The 18,719-nt window shown below is 36.5% G+C and overlaps 1 protein-coding gene across 8 annotated transcripts in view; it reads right to left on the bottom strand.

The window, feature by feature from the left end:
- The window catches only part of TLE1 (TLE family member 1, transcriptional corepressor), a 119,569-nt gene that overhangs the window by 38,542 nt on the left and 62,308 nt on the right, over positions 1-18,719 (bottom strand). For all 8 annotated transcript variants that reach the window (XM_074196683.1, XM_074196678.1, XM_074196685.1 and 5 more), the window contains 4 exons: positions 8,514-8,630; positions 4,861-4,914; positions 4,132-4,284; positions 1,751-1,895 (listed from right to left, as the gene is read on the bottom strand). In XM_074196683.1, the coding sequence (XP_074052784.1) occupies positions 1,751-1,895; positions 4,132-4,284; positions 4,861-4,914; positions 8,514-8,630 (469 nt within the window). The remainder of the gene's footprint in view (positions 1-1,750; positions 1,896-4,131; positions 4,285-4,860; positions 4,915-8,513; positions 8,631-18,719) is intronic.

The following is an 18,719-nucleotide window of genomic DNA, read 5'->3' as shown; positions in this document are numbered from 1 at the left end:
GGGGTAACTCAATGTTCCAAATGGAATGCAACCTCTAATACCTTCATCACTTTTTCCATATTACATGACAGATATGGGAAGGAAGACAGAGAATGCCATCTTGGAAAGCAGATGGAAAAGTCCTTTCTTCCTTGGAGCTCAAAATTAATACATGAAAGGAAAGGCATCATGTAAAAAAATGTTCATTCTCTCTTGCCTTTCCATCTCTATTTATGGGGAAGGGGTGACTTTTTTTTAGTTGAAAAGTATGGAAACTCCCTCCATTGAGGCACATGAATTTGTTTTTAATTTCTAATTTTTTATTTTATTTTTATTTTTTTTAGTTTTTGCAAGGCAATGGGATTTAATGGCTTGCCCAAGGCCACACAGCTAGGTAATTATTATGTGTCTGAGGCTGGATTTGAACTCAGGTACTCCTGACTCCAGGGCCAGTGTTCTATCCACTGTGCCACCTAGTCACCCCCAATTTGTAATTTCTTAAATAACTGCCTGGGGCAACTATGGGACTAATTTCCTCATAATCACATAGAATCTATCAGAAGTAGAAATTGAACCCAGGTCTTAATGATTCCAAAGACAGACTTCTGTCACTTTAACACACTACCTCCATCTCATTCGCCTACATCAAAGGTTCTTAAACCTCATCAAGAACTCCCCTGCCCTTTAACAGGCTAGGGAAGCCTTCTTACATTGTTTTTAAAATGCATAAAATAAATAGGATTACAAAGAAAACCAATTATATTGCTAGAGTTATCAGAATATAAAAAAACCAAAACAAAATTATCACAGACCTCAGATTAAGAACTCCCTTTTTTTCTTTTGTTATTTTGTAAGGCAATGGGGTTAAGTGACTTGTCCAAGGTCACACAGTTAATTATTGAGTGTCTGAGGCCACATTTGAACTCAGGTCCTCCTGACTCCAGGGCTGGTGCTCTATCCACTGCACCACATAGCTGCCCCCAAGAACTCCCATTCTAGACAAAATACCTGCTAACTAGGAAGGATCAAGTATTAATTATAAGCCCATTTTGCAGATGGGGAGTTTGTGTTACAGAAATAAAAGTATTTACTTGACCTCATTGCAGAGGAATATTTTCTTGGTAAAATATAACCTTTTCCCCTGTTCCAACTTTCCATACAAATGAAATGTCAACCATGGTTCTGTGTAAACTAAAGAACGGTTTTAGAAGTGATTATCCTGGTGTTTATTTTCTTCTGTGCCCAAGCTGTTTCTTTTCCCAATGAGGATGATAAAGTTGAGAGTTATAAGTTTATTCATAGGCCAGCTTTGAAGTTCAAATATCCCTCACTTCCCCTGAAGGAGAGAACACTATCTCCTGAGGGACATACCTCCAGAAAACTAACCAACTAAAGGAGGCAGTAGGCACACTTCAGCTGAACACGCCAAGCTGCCTCAGCAAATATTAACTAACTCAGACACACAATAATACATTGGTAAGGAGCTTACATGCAGAATAATTATCAGAAACTTTATTGAAGCTTCTACCATTTGGATTATTTGGAAATAAAATAAGAGCCGAATGTAAACAGTCTGAGGCAGAAAAGGGTGCAGCTGCCGAAAACCTAGAGAGAACAGCTGTTTCTTATCATGGCTTCTCAGTGATATGCAGGAGAGTGGCAATAAGCACATTTAATATTCATGGAGAAATGACATTACAATAAGATTAAAAGAAGACTCATCAAGCACAGAAAAGAAAAAGGGGAAAAAAACAGAGGCAATGTGTTCTACCAGCTTGGTTAACAAGGGGGTCCATTGTTGGAGGCTTGCCGAGGCCTGGACGAAGTCCTGGAGTTGCGCTGGTGCCCGGGGTTGGCACATCGCTTCGAGGAGTTGGTGTGCTGGATTTCAGAACGGGCGTGCTGGCTTTTTCATGCTGGTATCATTAAACAAATTAAATGAGTATTATTTTTAATCCAAGCCATATTACACAATTTATCACAACAGCAGCTGGGACACTGGGCACCTACTAGCTACTCCCTCGGCCAATTTTCATAAATCCACACAATGTTGACAGCATTAACTTGTGAGCGAGAAATGTTGACCTTTCCTCTTCCTGCCAGAATTAAAATTCAAGCTAGAAAAGCAGAACATGATCACACTTCTTCCTCCGCATATTTTTTTAAATCAGTATTTTTCTTCAAGTCTGTGTTCTCTGAATCACTGACATCTCAATTAATAACGAGTTAGAATGATGTCCAGGGGTCATGAAGGGGGCTCTTCACACCCCCAAACTAAGCCCCAGCTCCTTTAAGAGGCGATTCACTCCTTGTCACTTGTGAGTAACAGCGAGGGTAGGACTGAGGGAAATTTCAAGAAAGCTACAAGCCCCACTTCCAATGCAAGGGGCTTACGGCACAAATCTTATATAGTATAGTGAGAAAAGCAGCAAACTTGGAAAACAGGTCCAAATCTGAATCCTGCCTCTGCTCCTTGTCACTTCTACCTGTGTAACCTTGGGCAAGTCAGTTAAACCCCTGGTGCTTTAATTTTCTTGTCTGTTAAAATAAGGAAATTCATAGAATCATAAATCTATGGACTGCAAAGGATCTCAGAGGCCAGAGTACCCAAACCTCCCATTTTATAGATGAGGAAAATGAGATACCCTGACCCTCCCCCTACACACACTGGGGAATTAAGTGACATGCCCAAGATTATACAGGTAGTTAACACCAGTCTTTCCATTTTAGGTTCCTTCCAATCTATATTTTATCTAAATCTAGATTTATGATCGCATGATGAATGAAGGGCATGACAGTCTCTTAGGAATGTCTGGTAAGAAAAGTTATAAAAAAAAAAATCATTAAAACACAATAGCCTCAATTACCTAGGGCAGAGGCTCTTAACCTGGGGCTATGATTTTTTAAAATTATTTTGATAAGTGTATTTCAATATAACTGATTTTCTTTGTTCATTTAAAAATATTATTCTGAGAAGGGGGTCCTTAGGCCTCACCAAACTTTCAAAGGGTGGATATCCAGACACTGACAAAAAATGAAGAACACCTGACTGAGAAAAATGATGTAGAATCTACTGGCATGAGAAGTGGGAGTTTGTACAATCTCTAGTTCTTCTTGTAAAAAAATTAGCCAAAGCTAGCACATCAGATAAATAACTGTTCTAGAAGGTACTACTCTCCTGCTCTTAACATTTTATGGGCTCCAGAATTTTCTGATGACTTAACAGCTTTCAGTTCACTTATACATATACACACACACACATGCACACATACATTGTATGTACATATACACTACATGTATATACATGTATCTGTTCATGTGTGTACATATGTATGCATGTATTGATATCTGTGTGTGTGTGTGTGTGTGTGTGTGTGTGTGACTAAATTTTCACTAATACTAATGCTAGTAGTATTTGGGCATCTTTTAGTATGCCCATAGATATCCTCAGTAACTTAACGAAAGCCAAGTATTTAAAGAAAAGGAAGTATCCCCACCCCCACCCCACCCCTGGCCCAATAAGGAATAACTCTGGTCTGAGGCTTTCTTCTCAGAATTTCCTTGACCCTTTGAAGCTGGTTTTTGTTTTGTTTTTTAATGTGTAAAGGCACACAACTGAGATGTAGCCCTGAAGTAGAACTCAAAATGCATCTATCTGTTCACAAATGGATTCCAGTGAGGGCCCAGACCTCACAGACTTAAGCAGCTTTTCTAGTTACCTATTCCTGGAATAAACAGACTTTACCTACCCTAGACTAAGGTTTAGAAAGAAGGAAACATTTTATAGTATATAGTGTATAGTTTGCTTTTGAAATTTCATACCATACAACAGCAGAGCATCAAATTTTAATATGTAACACACAGACACCAAAAAATGGAAAAAATAAGCATGAAAAATGGGAAAAAACATTTAAGTGCACATAATAAGTTACTGCAAGGTAAAGGTATTCTCTTCAAGGACTGGTATGAGGGCCTAACAATACAGTGATATAACAAGTTGGCTTGGTAAGCAGAAGATAAATAAGGTACAAGTTGCAACATTTAGAACCTATTCTGGAAAATTATCTGTCAGTCAATGTTTCTGACAAGACGTCTTATGGAGAAAAGACTGAATACTGTCCAAGGATGCCTAAGATGGTTTATAAAACTTACCAAACTCATTTCTTTGGATTTCAAGGAAGCAGAGCTTCCTGAGGATGCTGTGGATGCTGGGCTGCTCGAGGCATCTTTTTTCAGCAGGCGGTTTTTGTCAATACCATTTTCCCGGGGTGAATGTGCAGGGCTTGCCCTTGGAGATGAGGGATCCTCCATAAAAATAACCAAAATTTATGAAGATTTAGCTGATCCTTGTCACTTTTAGCCAATCCTACCCCAAATCAAATTAATTCCCTAGACCTAAGGGAAAAGACTAGACTTGATGAATGTCAACTTTTAGAATTATGGAGTATGCATGTTTACAAAAAGTAAACAATAAAGTTATATGTATTATAACTAAAAACATCAAGTGTTTCCCATTGAGTTCCCAGTCATTGCTAAGCTTCTTCCCCTCTTATCCACATGAGTACTCTTTGTGTATATCCAGAAGGTAGTGGTAGTGGGAAGGCAAAACACAGTAAAGACTAGAAAAGGAAACAAAGACTATAAAATCAACTTAGTAAGTCAAAGAAATTGAGTTAAGTATTTTTTTAAACTGAAAACTAACAATCCCATAAAGCTTGGGTCAGGTTGTTATTGACTCATCCGTGACAGAGCAATGAGCTTTTTTCTTACTGAATAATAATGACAAATAGCACCTTTGTTTAATTTATTTTGGGGACTTATCAAATACTTTTATTCAGATCTCAAGACATTTTTTAGGATATAGATTGACAGAATAATTACCTCATTGGACACATCCACAACTAAGTTGTCATCGCTTTTATCACCATCACTGTCCTAAAAAATTATTTTAAAATAGTCCTAGTTAATAGAGTGCCAAAGGTATTCAATTCCTATACTTTAATCTGTATTACCAGAGCTATATTACTGAAGTTGCAATCTCCTTTTGATAAACTAACATTTATATTCAGATATATGGCATTTTCCTTTTCTTTATCTCTCTTTTAATCAGGATAATCAAAGGCTTTTAACCAGGATAATCAAAGGCTTATTGGATATCAACTACTACTACTACTACTACTACTACTACTACTACTACTACTACTACTACTACTACTACTACTACTGCACTAGGTATTGGAGATATAAAAGATAAAACGATAGTCTGTCTCCTCAAAGAGTTAGATTCAAAATGGGGGTGGGAGAAGGAAAAAAATAAAACATAAAAAATTAAATATGACACAAGTAGAACTTGGGGGGGGGGCAAAAAAAGTATTCTGGGATAGCTGAAGGGGAGAGAAAAAATCCTTTCATAGTGAGAACACTTTAGGGAAAGTCTCCTGGACAAGGGATACTTTAATTACTATTTGAAGGAAGAGAAAGAAACAAAAGATATGTTAGCGGAAGTAGGTTCCAGACTTTTGAGCAGGACTGTAAGAAGGGGAGTGCAGAACAAGGGCAGGGAGGAGGAGCAGTTAATATAATTTGGCTTAAACACAGAGAACTGTGAATGAGGCTGGAAAGGTTAGAGTGGAGTCAGATTAATAATAGAATTCAGTATCTTTCCTGCCAAATCATCCCTCCCTCCTAATTTCCCTATCAAGAGAACCACCACAGTTACAGTCACTCAAGCCTGTAAATGTTGGTAGAATCCCTCCTTCTTTGTCCACAGAATCTGTCTGTTGTTAGATATTGCCATTCGTACCATCATTTCTAACATCTCCCATTTATTTTTCCTTCTCTCCAATAATACTACCACAACTCTTTGTAGTTCCAGTTCTCATTACCTTTTGCTGGGATTATCCTAATAACTTTCTAACTGATATTTCTGCCTAATTTCCTTTGAGTTAATTGGAATCTCACCTTCTACAAGGCCTTTCTAGATCCACCAGCCCCCTACCCCCACCCCAGCAGCTAGTGTCATCCCCCATTCTTCAGAATAACTTCAATTACTCTGAATATAGCCTTATGTGTAACCAATTATCTCTATAGTGTTTCCTCCCATTAGAAAACTCCTTGAGAGAGGAAGGACTTTTTTTTTGGTCTTTTTCTATGTCACAAGTCCTTAATAACTGGCATAGTATTTTATCCTAAAGGAAATAGGACAGTCCTCTGTAAATCAATCCTCCATTTGGGGCAGTCATAATACTTTGGTTCATTGCCTCCTTAACCAAAAAAAGTAACCACAAGCCCCTAGACACTGATTGAAAGGGGCTTTATATGCCAAGATAAGAAAGAGGCCTATTGTTTAGATTTTGCCCAAAGTCAATCTACATTGGAAAGAAAGATTTAAAAAAGATAAAGAAAAAAAGGGAAAGGAAGGAAGATTGATAGAAAAAGAAAAGAATGAAGGAAGAAACAAGTAAGGAAGGAAGAAACAAGAAAGGAATGAAGAAATAAAGGATGGAAAAAAGAAACAAATTGCCCCATTCATTTGACTTTTTAAGAGGAGTAGGTCCTTCCAGAAACAACAATGATTTTTATCAGTAATTCAACATACATTTATTAAGCACCTAATATGTCAAGACATTGGAGAAAAACTAAAAGGAAAAACAGTCCCTGGTCACAAAAAAATTATATCCTACTAAGGAGTCACAATTTATGCACAGATAAGGCAACACAATCAGTGTATATAGAAAGCAATTTCAAGAAGAAAAAATTGAGGTAGTAAGGAGATTTTTCATTCCAGATCACATATGCTGAGTCTGGGAATAGGGAACAACTAACAAATCATTTGGGGGGCAACTTCAAGACCTCTTGGGCAGGGGAATAAACAGAAATAAAACTGGAAAAGCAGGTAGGGATACAAATGTAGTGGGTTCTAAATTTTGTATCATATCCTAGACAGTAGGGAAATAATGACTCCATTGAGCAAAAAAGAGTCACTACATTTAAGGAATATGCCCAAGTTTCTCATGACCAAGGTGATTAAAGAATGTCTTGAAAAGGGACAGCTAGGTGGCACAGAGCACCGGCCCTGGAATCAGGAGGACCTGAGTTCAAATCCGACCTCAGACACTTGATACTTGATAATTACATAGCTGTGTGGCCTTGGGCAAGTCACTTAACCCCACTGCCTTACCAAAAAAAAAAAGTCATGAAGGCCCTCAGAGATGATCTAATTCAAATTCAACATATTACAATGGTATAATAAGGCTAAGGTGTTTAAGACACTCATCCAAAGTCACATCTTAGTAAATACAAGAGTTTGTAATGAACTAGTCTTTTGTCTCTGATACCAAAGCTTTTCCCACACTCAAAACAGTATGGTCATTCTACTGTTAATGGAGGTTTCAAAACCTTGGGTTATTCTTCCTAAGATATGGTTTAGGAAATAATGACAGGGTTAAAAATCAGGAGATCCCCTAGCTGGGAATTTACCTTTAACTCGTTCTCAGACCTCAGGCAAGATCAGGAACCCTCTGAGTCCCCAATACCTCACAAAAGGAGTAGTACATATCTAGGCCTGCAAAAGACCTCAGGGCTATCTATTCTAACCTCTTCATCTTAAGAAATGGAGAACTTGGATCAGGAATGTTCAGTAAGGTGATATAGGTAGTAAATTGTACAACTAGGGAGGAAGAGAAGAACTAGGGGAGAGAGAAAATTTAGATTATGTTAAGTACTTTTACAAAAATATCTCACAGTCCTCATAACAACCCTGCAAATTTGGCACAACTCTAACTCATTTTACAAGTGAGGAAAAAGAGACAAAGAGAAGTGAGTTGCCCAAGGTCACAGAGCTAGTAAGTGTCTGAGGTTGAGTCTGAACTCAGGTCTTCTTGACTCTAGGCCTAATAGCCTATTTTTGGTTAGAATTAGGTGACCTCAGGTGTGTCAAACTCATTAGCAATTTGTGGGCAAAAAAAATTAAAATATAATTGAGAAATGTTTAAAAAGATAGAAATACAACAAAGATAATGTTCATTTGCAATTTTCAAATCAATATGCCTTGTTTCTATTTGAATTTGACACCACTGGGTTGGATAATCTCAAAGATGTCTAACTTGTTCAAATGGTCTACAATATCACTGAACCATAACTGTCAGAGGAGATTTAGTCCTTTACCCAACTCCATTACAATTCTAAAATGATCTAAATGGACCAATTTATTACTGAGTGACATGGTGAAGTGTTTTGTTGTTGTTCTTTTTAAATAAGAAATGAAAATGTTGTTTTTTTTCCCTGATACTAAATTTTAGTGTTGGTCCTCATATATAGCTAAACCTGAGGTTGGTAGAAGTGCAGTATTAGTTGAGACAGGTGGTATTTAAGTTACATGAGTAAATATCCTAAGGTACAATGATCAATTCCTCTTCAGAATGCTAAATCAACAGGGGGTTGGATAATCCCTCAGAGGGCCTCTTCTACACAGTTCATTCACTTGGCACCAAACTACCCAAATAAACCAGCACCGTCATGGATTGTTTACTTACATAGTGACTGGAGTCTTTATCATCCACCTTTCTTTTTTTGATGTCACTGGAATATTCAGGTCCATTTCGACGTTTATCTGTTCCTCTTAGGCTATCTGGAACCAAGAGAGAATTACTCTGCCAAGACAAAAAAAAAAAAAAGGTCAATCGAAAATTTCTTTTTTCAAGAACTCTTTGTACTTTGTGAACTTCAAAACGGGACATGACAGATGCTTTGGAAATATGATACCTAACACAGCCTTTTATTCCATTTAATTCAAGTCATCATCCAAAGACTTTCAAAGCAAACATTTCTGGAGGTTCATACATTTTAGAGAGGGGACCTTGGCTTTGCCCAAATCAAACAATTCAGCTGGTTGACTTTGCACCTTACCATTCAGCTTCCTATTCAACTCAATTCATTGTGAGAAAAAAAGCTCACAATTTATTCATAAAAATATGCTTGGAGGGTATATTTTTAGTGACTTTGGTGGGAACAAAAAAAAAGGGAAAAGGCAAATGACTAAAACTTGGAAGACACAAATTTCCTAGGCATTCTGATGAATACAAATGCAGCTGAAATGACACAGAAAAACTCTTGAAAGGAAATGGGTGTGGCTAATAATTTAGCTTTCTAAAAGACAAATCACATTTTCCACCCCAATAATGAAGAAGTTCAATTGAATTCCTTCCAATTTATTGTTGGAAATAAGATTTTTTAATGTTCAACTCATCTATGACTCTAGAATTTAAGAACAAAATGGAACAACTAGGGGTTCTGCCTCAGTGAATCTTAAATGAGGAGGCCAGCCTCCCCAGGACAAAAGACAAGAGCAAAGTCTAATCTTTTCCACAAACTACATAGCCTCCTTTCATTCAGATATGCTAAGTACAAACTGTTGACTCAAAAGAAAACAGGCATTTTAGATATTTTGGGGTCACAAGCCCTGTTTCCATATGCCCACAATCCCTATCTCCCCTCGGGCTAAAGCATAACAACGTGTTACAAAGAGTCCTTTTAAAGTGCAGGATTAGCATATGCAAGGGGGCAATTTGTTCAGTGATGTGTTCAGGCCTTTAACAAAGCAGAAAAGGGGGGTTGGGTGGGGGGGGATGAGAGCAAAGCTAGTCTTTCACAAAGCTACCCTCCCCCTCTTCTAAAAGAGGGCCAGAGAGTTAAGAAACTCACATTTGCATTGCTTTCCTCCACCTCTTCAAAAACAAACTTTTGGATTTTTAGGCTTTGTTTTCCAGGGGTCACTGCAAATATTTTATAGAGCATTTAAAAAGCTATGAGTATTCATAGCTTCTGCTGTAGGGGTTGAATTCAGTCTGCCTCTTCAAGACCCCATTCGGGGTTTTCTTGGCAAAGAAACTGAAGCGGTTTGTCATTTCATTCTCCTGCTCATTTTACAGATGAGGAAACTGAGGCAAACATAATTAATTTTGTTCAGGGTCACACAGCAAGTAAATGTCTGAGGCCAGATTTGAACTCAGATGTTCCACCCCAGGCCAACCACTCTATTCAATGCACAATCTAGCTGCTTATCAAAACCCAAGGCAGGGGAGAGGAAGGTGTGGGGGGGTCCCAAAATCCAGTTTGTAGGGCTCTGAATGACTCCCCCTGGCCCGAGAAACCAAAGATGCCACCCTGGGAGTTTCTAGTCCTCTTAAAACATTAACACTCAACTACAAGGAGCAGGAGGAGGAGAAGGAAGAAAATAGGGAACGGAAGGCAATCAGAATCCTCTCTGCCCTACTTCAGGGGCAGTCTTTGAAAGCTAGTTCCAAGCTTTTATTCATGACCGATCAAGCTAAACAAATGCCAAGGAGGCTTACATAAAAGCATAGGGGAGAGGAGCCTGGTGCAATTCAGTATAAAGAAACTCAAAGTAATGTCTTTACCAGTTTTTTTTTTTTGGTGGCTGAAAGGTGGGCTCCTTGGATCACTGAACTAATTACCTCAATAAAATGTGTACTGGAAAATAACCAGCCTGTTGGCCAGATCCCCACCCCTGAGGAAGACAAGAGGAAGGAAAGAAGAAAGGCAGCAATAATCAATCAAATGTTAGTGCCATGTGCAAGGCTGGCTTCCAACAGGCTGCTTAGTGATATCAATGCTCCTCTCCATGAGGTGATGGGAATTAGTGGTAAATCATAACATTACTAGTAAGATTATGATCTCTTCAACAGGAACAAGGAATACAAGGGAATCTACCAGAAAGTACTTGAGATAACTTCAGAATTGAAGAACTTGGTTCTGAGTAAATAAGACAAGGGGGTGGGGGAAGCCCAAATACTAGTTTCTCACTACAGCTTGATCTTTGTTGAAGCCCTGGAATACACAAACTTCAAACTCCTTTCAGAAAGACCTAAAACGGTTTTCTGAATTGTTTGCCGAGCTAATTAACCAGCCTAGCCATCTGCAAATTGGCCACTTTCAACTCTGGGCTTTTAAAGATCACATAATCACAAAATCTCACCTTGAGTCAGTTAAGTAAAAAAAAATAAATTTAGTAAAGTTTAGTAAATTTGGTAAAAATTAAATAAAATTTACAGACTTGCTTTTAGGGTCAGGAGAATTCAAATTCAAAGCACAATGATATCTAAGAAGTTTTGCCAGTAAAATCATACCAAGAATAATAGCCCATATTCCTATAAATGTCCCATCTAAAATTATCTGAAAGGAAACACCCTATATTTTCTTAATTTTGTTTTGCCTCTGATTTCATTATTTTTGACACAAACAACTTAACTAGGGATGATGAAGGAACTTCCACTGAGTCACCAAAGTCCTTAGAAATCAATTGTGATTTTTACTCAAAACACATTAACATTCAACAACAAGGAGCAGGAAGAAGAAAATAGGAAACAGAAGGCAATCAGAATTCTCTTTGGCCAGACAATTTAGTTTGTCTGTCCATCTATTTATTTAAAGGGGGAGCAGGAAATCGTAAACTGGAGTCAGAGGATTTGGATTCAAATTCAAACCTGTTTGCTTAATGTGTTACATGTGCTACTCTAGAACAAATCACATTTAATTTCCCTGGGTTTGATTTTCCTCATTTGCAATAATGAATTGGTTGGGCAGCTCTAGACTATTATGCTGTGACTCAAAAAATACCTTATTGATGAACACTAGACTACTTGGATACATATTCTCTTTCCATTATCTGGATAATCATTCTGTCATTTTGAGACTTTTTACATGTAATTATAAAACAATCTGAAACTAAATATTAAATGAATTTACTATTTTAAAAAAATGAATTAAAAAAAGGAATTTCCCCTGAAATTTCTAGACATGGGATAAAAATAATAGTTAACACTAATACTGTCTTAAGGTTTGTAAAACATTTTTATAAATGTTATTTCATTTTATCTTCACAACTTTCCTGGAAGAAAAGTGCTATTATATTCATTTTCCATATAACAAAAAATGAAGTAACTGAGGCTGTTTGGAGGGGAGGGGGCTCCTTAATTGGAACTTTCACCAAGGTTAAGTAACCATGAGTTAATGTATTTTGAGTGACTTGATCTCTTAAATCTAGCAACTTCTATTCCCAGGCACCTTCACCTGTAACCACAGATGTGTAAAAGAGAAAGGAAAAGCTAAAGAAATTATCTTTAAATGAAAGCTTATTAGGAGAGATTAATATACAAAATTAAATAGTTTCACATTCTAATTTTTTTACTTAGAATCCATCACAGAGATGATAAAAATCGACATGGGTATTTTTATATACACATTATACTTAATATTATAGAAATTCATGGCCATTTTTGGGTATGTTGAGTACAACAGATGGACTAATTAGTCATCTTCTCAAGTTGTATATCATGATCCCTTCAGATTTGCAAGAGTTTCTAGGATCATTCATTTCATCTCCAACATACCCAAAGATACACAGAAATTAATATTACAGAACTCCAAATGCTAAAGGACTCATCCTATAGATCCTTTTAGCTTCATTTGGTGCCCAAGCTTCTAGAAGTCACATTATATAGTTTGTTTTAAAAATTAAATGTTAATAGAACCCATGAACTAGGTCATCTATGAGATTAGATGCAAAAAATACTTTGGAAAGAGCTACAAAAATCAAGTATTTTAAAGAAACATACAAATCAAAAAATATTAATTACTAATATTTATATATTTAAAATTTGCAAAGCACTTGACTTGATGAGATTTGTCCCCTTCCTTCTTAAAGTCAACCATGACATCAGAGAGGTGATGTCAGGACAGGCAAGTGAACTGGTTTGAGTGAGGGGAGGCTGTGCTAGGTCCCTACCACCAGCCTCACTTTCTCCCCCACCAGAGTCATCTAGATCCAGTGACCAGAAATGGATCAGGAGAACTGGAGATGGCCCTGGATATGAGGTAATCAGAGTTAAATGATTTGCCCAAGGTCACATAGCTAATTAGAGTCAAGTAGCTGAGGCTGAATTTGAACTCAGGTCCTGCTGACTTCAGGATCTGCACGCTAGCTGCCCTACTTTTATTACCTCATTTGTGCCTGCTAACAACCCTGTGAAATGATTATTATTTAATCCCAATCAGTGGCTTGCCCTGGATGTCATAGCTGCTAAGTGTATGATTCACACAAAGCCAGGTTTTCCTAACTATAGTATATAGCTCCCTATTCCTTTATTTAACAGATGGGGGAAACTGAGGGTCAAAAGAACTGAACTGACTTGCTGAAGTATTATAACAGGATGGGATTTGAACCTAGGTTCTGACACCACATCCAATGTTCTTTTGTACTGTATTACATTCCCTCTATTATTTTATTTTGCAAAATGAATTGTCTTCAAATAAAAACTTTTACGTGTCTCTGTCCCTTAAGCAATCTGAACATTTCTGGTTTCTACAAGGCTGCAAGTTTAAAGCACATACTAAACTATGAAGATTCTTGGAGTGAGAGATACCACTACTAGACCAAACAAGATCAAAGAAAAAGGAAAAAAGATACATATTTAAAAAGATGTATTTATAGTAGTTCTTTATATCTGGAAATCATCAGTTGGTTGACCAAACTATGGGTTATGAATGCTGTGATAATATTGTTCTATAAAAAAATAGAGATGTTTTCAGAGAAACCTAGAAAGACTCGTATGTATGAACTGATGAAATGCAATGAACAAAACTAGAACAAATTATACAATAACATCAATATTTTGAAAATGGAAAGACTGAAATATACCAATCAATTGCAATAACCACCAAAACCAAAAGAGAGAAGTCTCAGAGGAAAGACAGCCCACCTTCCTGAAAAAGGGGTGAAGGATTAAATATTTTTTTAAAAAATGAATCATACACTCAGAATTTTCTATGACTTAGATAGAATGATCTAAAAAAAAAAATACACTACCTCCCTAAAAAGGGGGACAGGAAAGAGACTGGAGGAGGGAGGGGATTGAATGGGACAAATCTCATTACACTAAGAGGTACAAAAAACCTATGGTAATAGAGGGGAAGAAGGGAGTAGAGGAGAAACACCTGAATCTTCTCATCAGACTTGGCTTAAAGTCAACCTACACATACTCAGTTAACTTATAAAACATCTAACCTTTCAAGAAGTAAAAGGGGAAAAGGGGAGGGGGGGGACAGAGAAAGGGAAGGGGAGTGGAGGAAATAAGGGGAAATAACAAAAGGAAGGGAAGGGAACAGGGAAAAGGGAAAGAAAGGGGAGGGAGTGATATAGGAGGGCAAACGCACTTGAAGGGGGTGGTATTCAAAAACAAAATACTGGGGAATATGGATAAAAGGGGGGAAAGGGGGAAAAATACAAACAGAGGGAAGATAGCACAGAGGGCAATAAAGAATTAGTAATCATAACCTTAAATGTGAATGAATGGGATGAACTCTCCCTTAGAATGTAAGCAAATAGCAGAGTGGATTAAAAACCAGAATCCTACAATATGCTGCTTACAAGAAAACTCATTTGAAGCAGAGAGATACATATAGAGTAAAGGTAAAAGGTTGGAGCAAAATATATTTTGCTTCAGCTGAAGTAAAAAAAAGCAGGGGTAGCAATCCTTATCTCAGACAAAGCAGCAGATAAGGAAGGAAACTTTATCCTCCAAAAAGGTACCATAGACAATAAAGTCATTTCAATATTGAATATATATGCACCCAGTGCGACAGCACCCAAATTCTTAGAGGAGAAGCTGAAAGAATTACAGGAAGACATAGACAGCAAAACCCTACTAGTAGGAGACCTCAACATCCCGCTATCAGATCTAGATAAATCGAATCATAAAACAAACAAAAAAGAAATTAGGGAGGTAAATAGATTGTTAGAAAAATTAGATATGGTAGACTTATGGAGGAAACTGAATGGGGATAGGAAGGAATATACCTTTTTCTCTGCAGTACATGGAACTTATACAAAAATTGACCATGTACTAGGACATAAAAACCTAATGATCAACTGCAGAAGGGCAGAAATAGTGAATACATCTTTTCTTTCTCAGATCACAATGCAATAAAAGTCATATGCAATACTGGGCCAAGGAGATACAGACCTAGAGCAAATTGGAAACTGAATAACCTCATCTTAAAAAATGAGTGGACCAAAAAACAAATTATAGAAAGAATTAACCATTTTATCCTAGATAATGATAATAATGAAACAACATACCAAAACCTATGGGATTCATTCAAAGCAGCTCTCAGGGGATATATTATAGCTCTAAATGCTTATATGAATAAATTGGAGAAAGAGGAAATCAATAAACTAAACATGCAACTAAAAAAATTAGAGAAAGAACAAATCAAAAATCCCCAATCAAATACCAAATTAGAAATTTTAAAAATCAAAGGAGAAATTAATAACACTGAAAGCAAAAAAACTATTGAATTAATAAAACCAAAAGTTGGTATTATGAAAAAACCAATAAAATTGATAAACCTCTGGTCAATTTGATTAAAAAAAAAACCAAATTGCTAGTATTATAAATGAAAAACGTGAACTCAACACCAATGAGGAGGAAATTAAAGTAATAATTTGAAATTATTTTGCCCAACTTTATGCCAATAAATTTGATAATCTAAGTGAAATGGATGAATATTTACAAAAATATAAGTTGCCCAGGTTAAATGAAGAAGAGATTAAATATCTGAACAACCCTATCTCAGAAAAAGAAATTCAACAAGCCATTAGTGAACTCCCTAAAAAAAAATCTCCAGGGCCTGATGGATTCACAAGTGAATTCTACCAAACATTTAAGGACCAATTGGTTCCAATCCTATATAAACTCTTTGGAAAAATAGGGAAAGATGGAACTCTGCCTAACTCTTTCTATGAAACCAATATGGTACTGCTACCTAAACCAGGAAGAGTTAAAACAGAGAAAGAAAATTATAGACCTATTTCCTTCATGAATATAGATGCAAAAATCCTAAATAAAATCTTAGCAAAACAAGTCATCAATAGGATAATACATTATGATCAAGTAGGATTTATTCCAGGAATGCAGGGTTGGTTCAATATTAGGAAAACTGTTAGTATACTCAATTATATCAATAACAAACCTATCAGAAACCATATGATCATATCAATAGATGCTGAAAAAGCTTTTGACAAAATACAGCATCCATTCCTATTAAAAACACTAGAGAGTGTAGGAATAAATGGACTGTTCCTTAAAATAGTGAGCAGTATCTATCTGAAACAATCAACAAGCATTATACTCAATGGGGAGAGGCTAGAGGCATTCCCAATAAGATCAGGGGTTAAACAAGGGTGCCCATTATCACCACTACTATTCAATATTGTATTAGAAATGTTAGCATCAGCAATTAGAGAAGAAAAAGAAATTAAAGGAATTAGAATTGGGAAGGAAGAGACAAAACTCTCACTATTCACAGATGACATGATGGTCTACCTAGAGAATCCCAAGAAATCATCTAAAAAACTACTGGAAACAATTAGCAATTTTAGCAAAGTTGCAAGTTATAAAATAAACCCCCATAAATCCTCAACTTTCCTATATATGACTAGCAAGAAACAGCAGGAAGAGCTAGAAAGAGAAATTCCATTCAAAGTAACTTCAGACAGTGTAAAATACTTGGGAGTCTATTTGCCAAGACAGACTCAGAATCTTTTTGAAAACAATTATAAAACACTTCTCACACAAATTAAATCAGATTTAAATAACTGGGCAAATATCAACTGCTCATGGATAGGTAGAGCTAATATAATAAAAATGACAATTCTACCAAAACTAAACTATCTGTTTAGTGCCCTACCAATCAAAATTCCAAAAAATTACTTTAATTAGCTAGAAAAAATTGTAAGTAAATTCATATGGAGAAATAAAAAGTCAAGAATTGCCAGGAGCTTAATGGAAAAAAAATGCAAACGAAGGTGGCTTAGCACTACCAGATCTAAAATTATATTATAAAGCATGTCATCAAAACTGTTTGGTATTGGCTAAGAAATAGAGTGGTGGACCAATGGAATAGACTAGGTGTAAAAGCAGGAGAGGATTATAGTAATCTGCTGTTTGATAAACCCAAAGAGTCAGGCCACTGGGATAAAAACTACCTCTTTAATAAAAACTGCTGGGATAACTGAGAGTTAGTATGGAAGAAACTTAGATTAGACCAACACCTCACACCCTTTACCAAGATAAGATCCAAATGGTTATAGGACATAGACATAAAAAACAATACTATAAGCAAATTAGAAGATCAAGGACTAGTCTACCTGTCAGATCTATGGAAAGGGGAACAGTTTATGACTAAGGAAGAATTGGAGAACATCACTGAAAACCAATTAGATGATTTCAATTACATTAAATTAAAAAGTTTTTGCACAGGTAAAACCAATGTAATCAAAATCAAAAGTAGTAAATTGGGAAACAATCTTTACAGCTAATGATTTTGACAAAGGACTCATTTCTAAAATATACAGAGAACTGAGTCATATTTTTAAAACAAAAAGCCATTCCCCAATTGACAAATGGTCAAAGGATATGCAAAGGCAATTTACAGATGAGATCAAAGCAATCCATAGCCATACGAAAAAATGCTCTAAATCATTAATTATTAGAGAAATGCAAATTAAAGCTTCGTTGAGGTACCACCTCACACCTCTCAGATTGGCCAGTATGACCAGGAAGGATAATGATCATTGTAGGAAGGATGATCATTGTTGGAAGGGATGTGGGAAATCTGGGACACTATGACACTGTTGGTGGAGCTGTGAACTCATCCAACCCTTCTGGAGAGCTATTTGGAACTATGCCCAAAGGGCAACAAAAATGTGCATACCCTTTGACCCAGCAATACCACTACTCTGTCTATACCCTGAAGAGATGAGGAAAAAGGGTAAAAACATTACTTGTACAAAAATATTTAAAGCAGCCCTGTTTGTGGTGGCAAAGAATTGGAAATCCAGTAAATGTCCTTCAATTGGGGAATGATTTAGCAAACTGTGGTATATGTATGTCATGGAACACTATTGTTCTATTAGAAACCAGAAGGGACAGGATTTCAGGGAAACCTGGAGGGATTTGCATGAACTGATGCCGAGTGAGATGAGCAGAACCAGAAGAACATTGTACACCCTAACAACAACATGGGAGTGATGTTCAACCTTGAAGGACTTGCTCATTCCATCAGTGCAACAATTGGGAACAATTTTTGGCTGTCTGAAAAGGAGAGTACCATCTGTATCCAGATAAGGAGCTGTGGAGTTTGAACAAAGTACAAGGACTATTCCCTTTAATTCGGGGAAAAAAAAAAAAAAAACCCAGATGTCTTATGGTTTGATCTGGCTACCTCTGAGAATTCTGTTCTCTTTAAGGATATGATTTCTCTCTCATCACACCCAATTTGGATCGAGGTACAACATGGAAACAAAGTAAAGACTGACGGATTGCTATCTGTGGGGTGGGGGTGGGGGGAGGGAAGCAAAATTAGGGGAAAATTGTAAAACTCCAATAATATCTTTAATAAAAATTTTAAAAAAATGAATCATATTTTTGGACATGGCCAACACGGGAATTTATTTCTCGATTACCCATATTTCTCACAAGGGTTTCTTCTTTACCACCACCATTTTTTTTGTCAGAGGGAGAAAAAGGAATATAGAATGAAGAAAAAGTAAATGTTTATTAATTGAAAGAAAAATTCAATATATATATATACACACACACACACACACACACATACATATATATATATGAGAATTAAACACAAATTAACACACTTATGTC

Source organism: Macrotis lagotis, chromosome 8, assembly GCF_037893015.1.
Source record: "Macrotis lagotis isolate mMagLag1 chromosome 8, bilby.v1.9.chrom.fasta, whole genome shotgun sequence".
NCBI lineage: Eukaryota > Metazoa > Chordata > Mammalia > Peramelemorphia > Peramelidae > Macrotis > Macrotis lagotis.
This window is presented reverse-complemented; position numbering and strand designations above follow the sequence as displayed.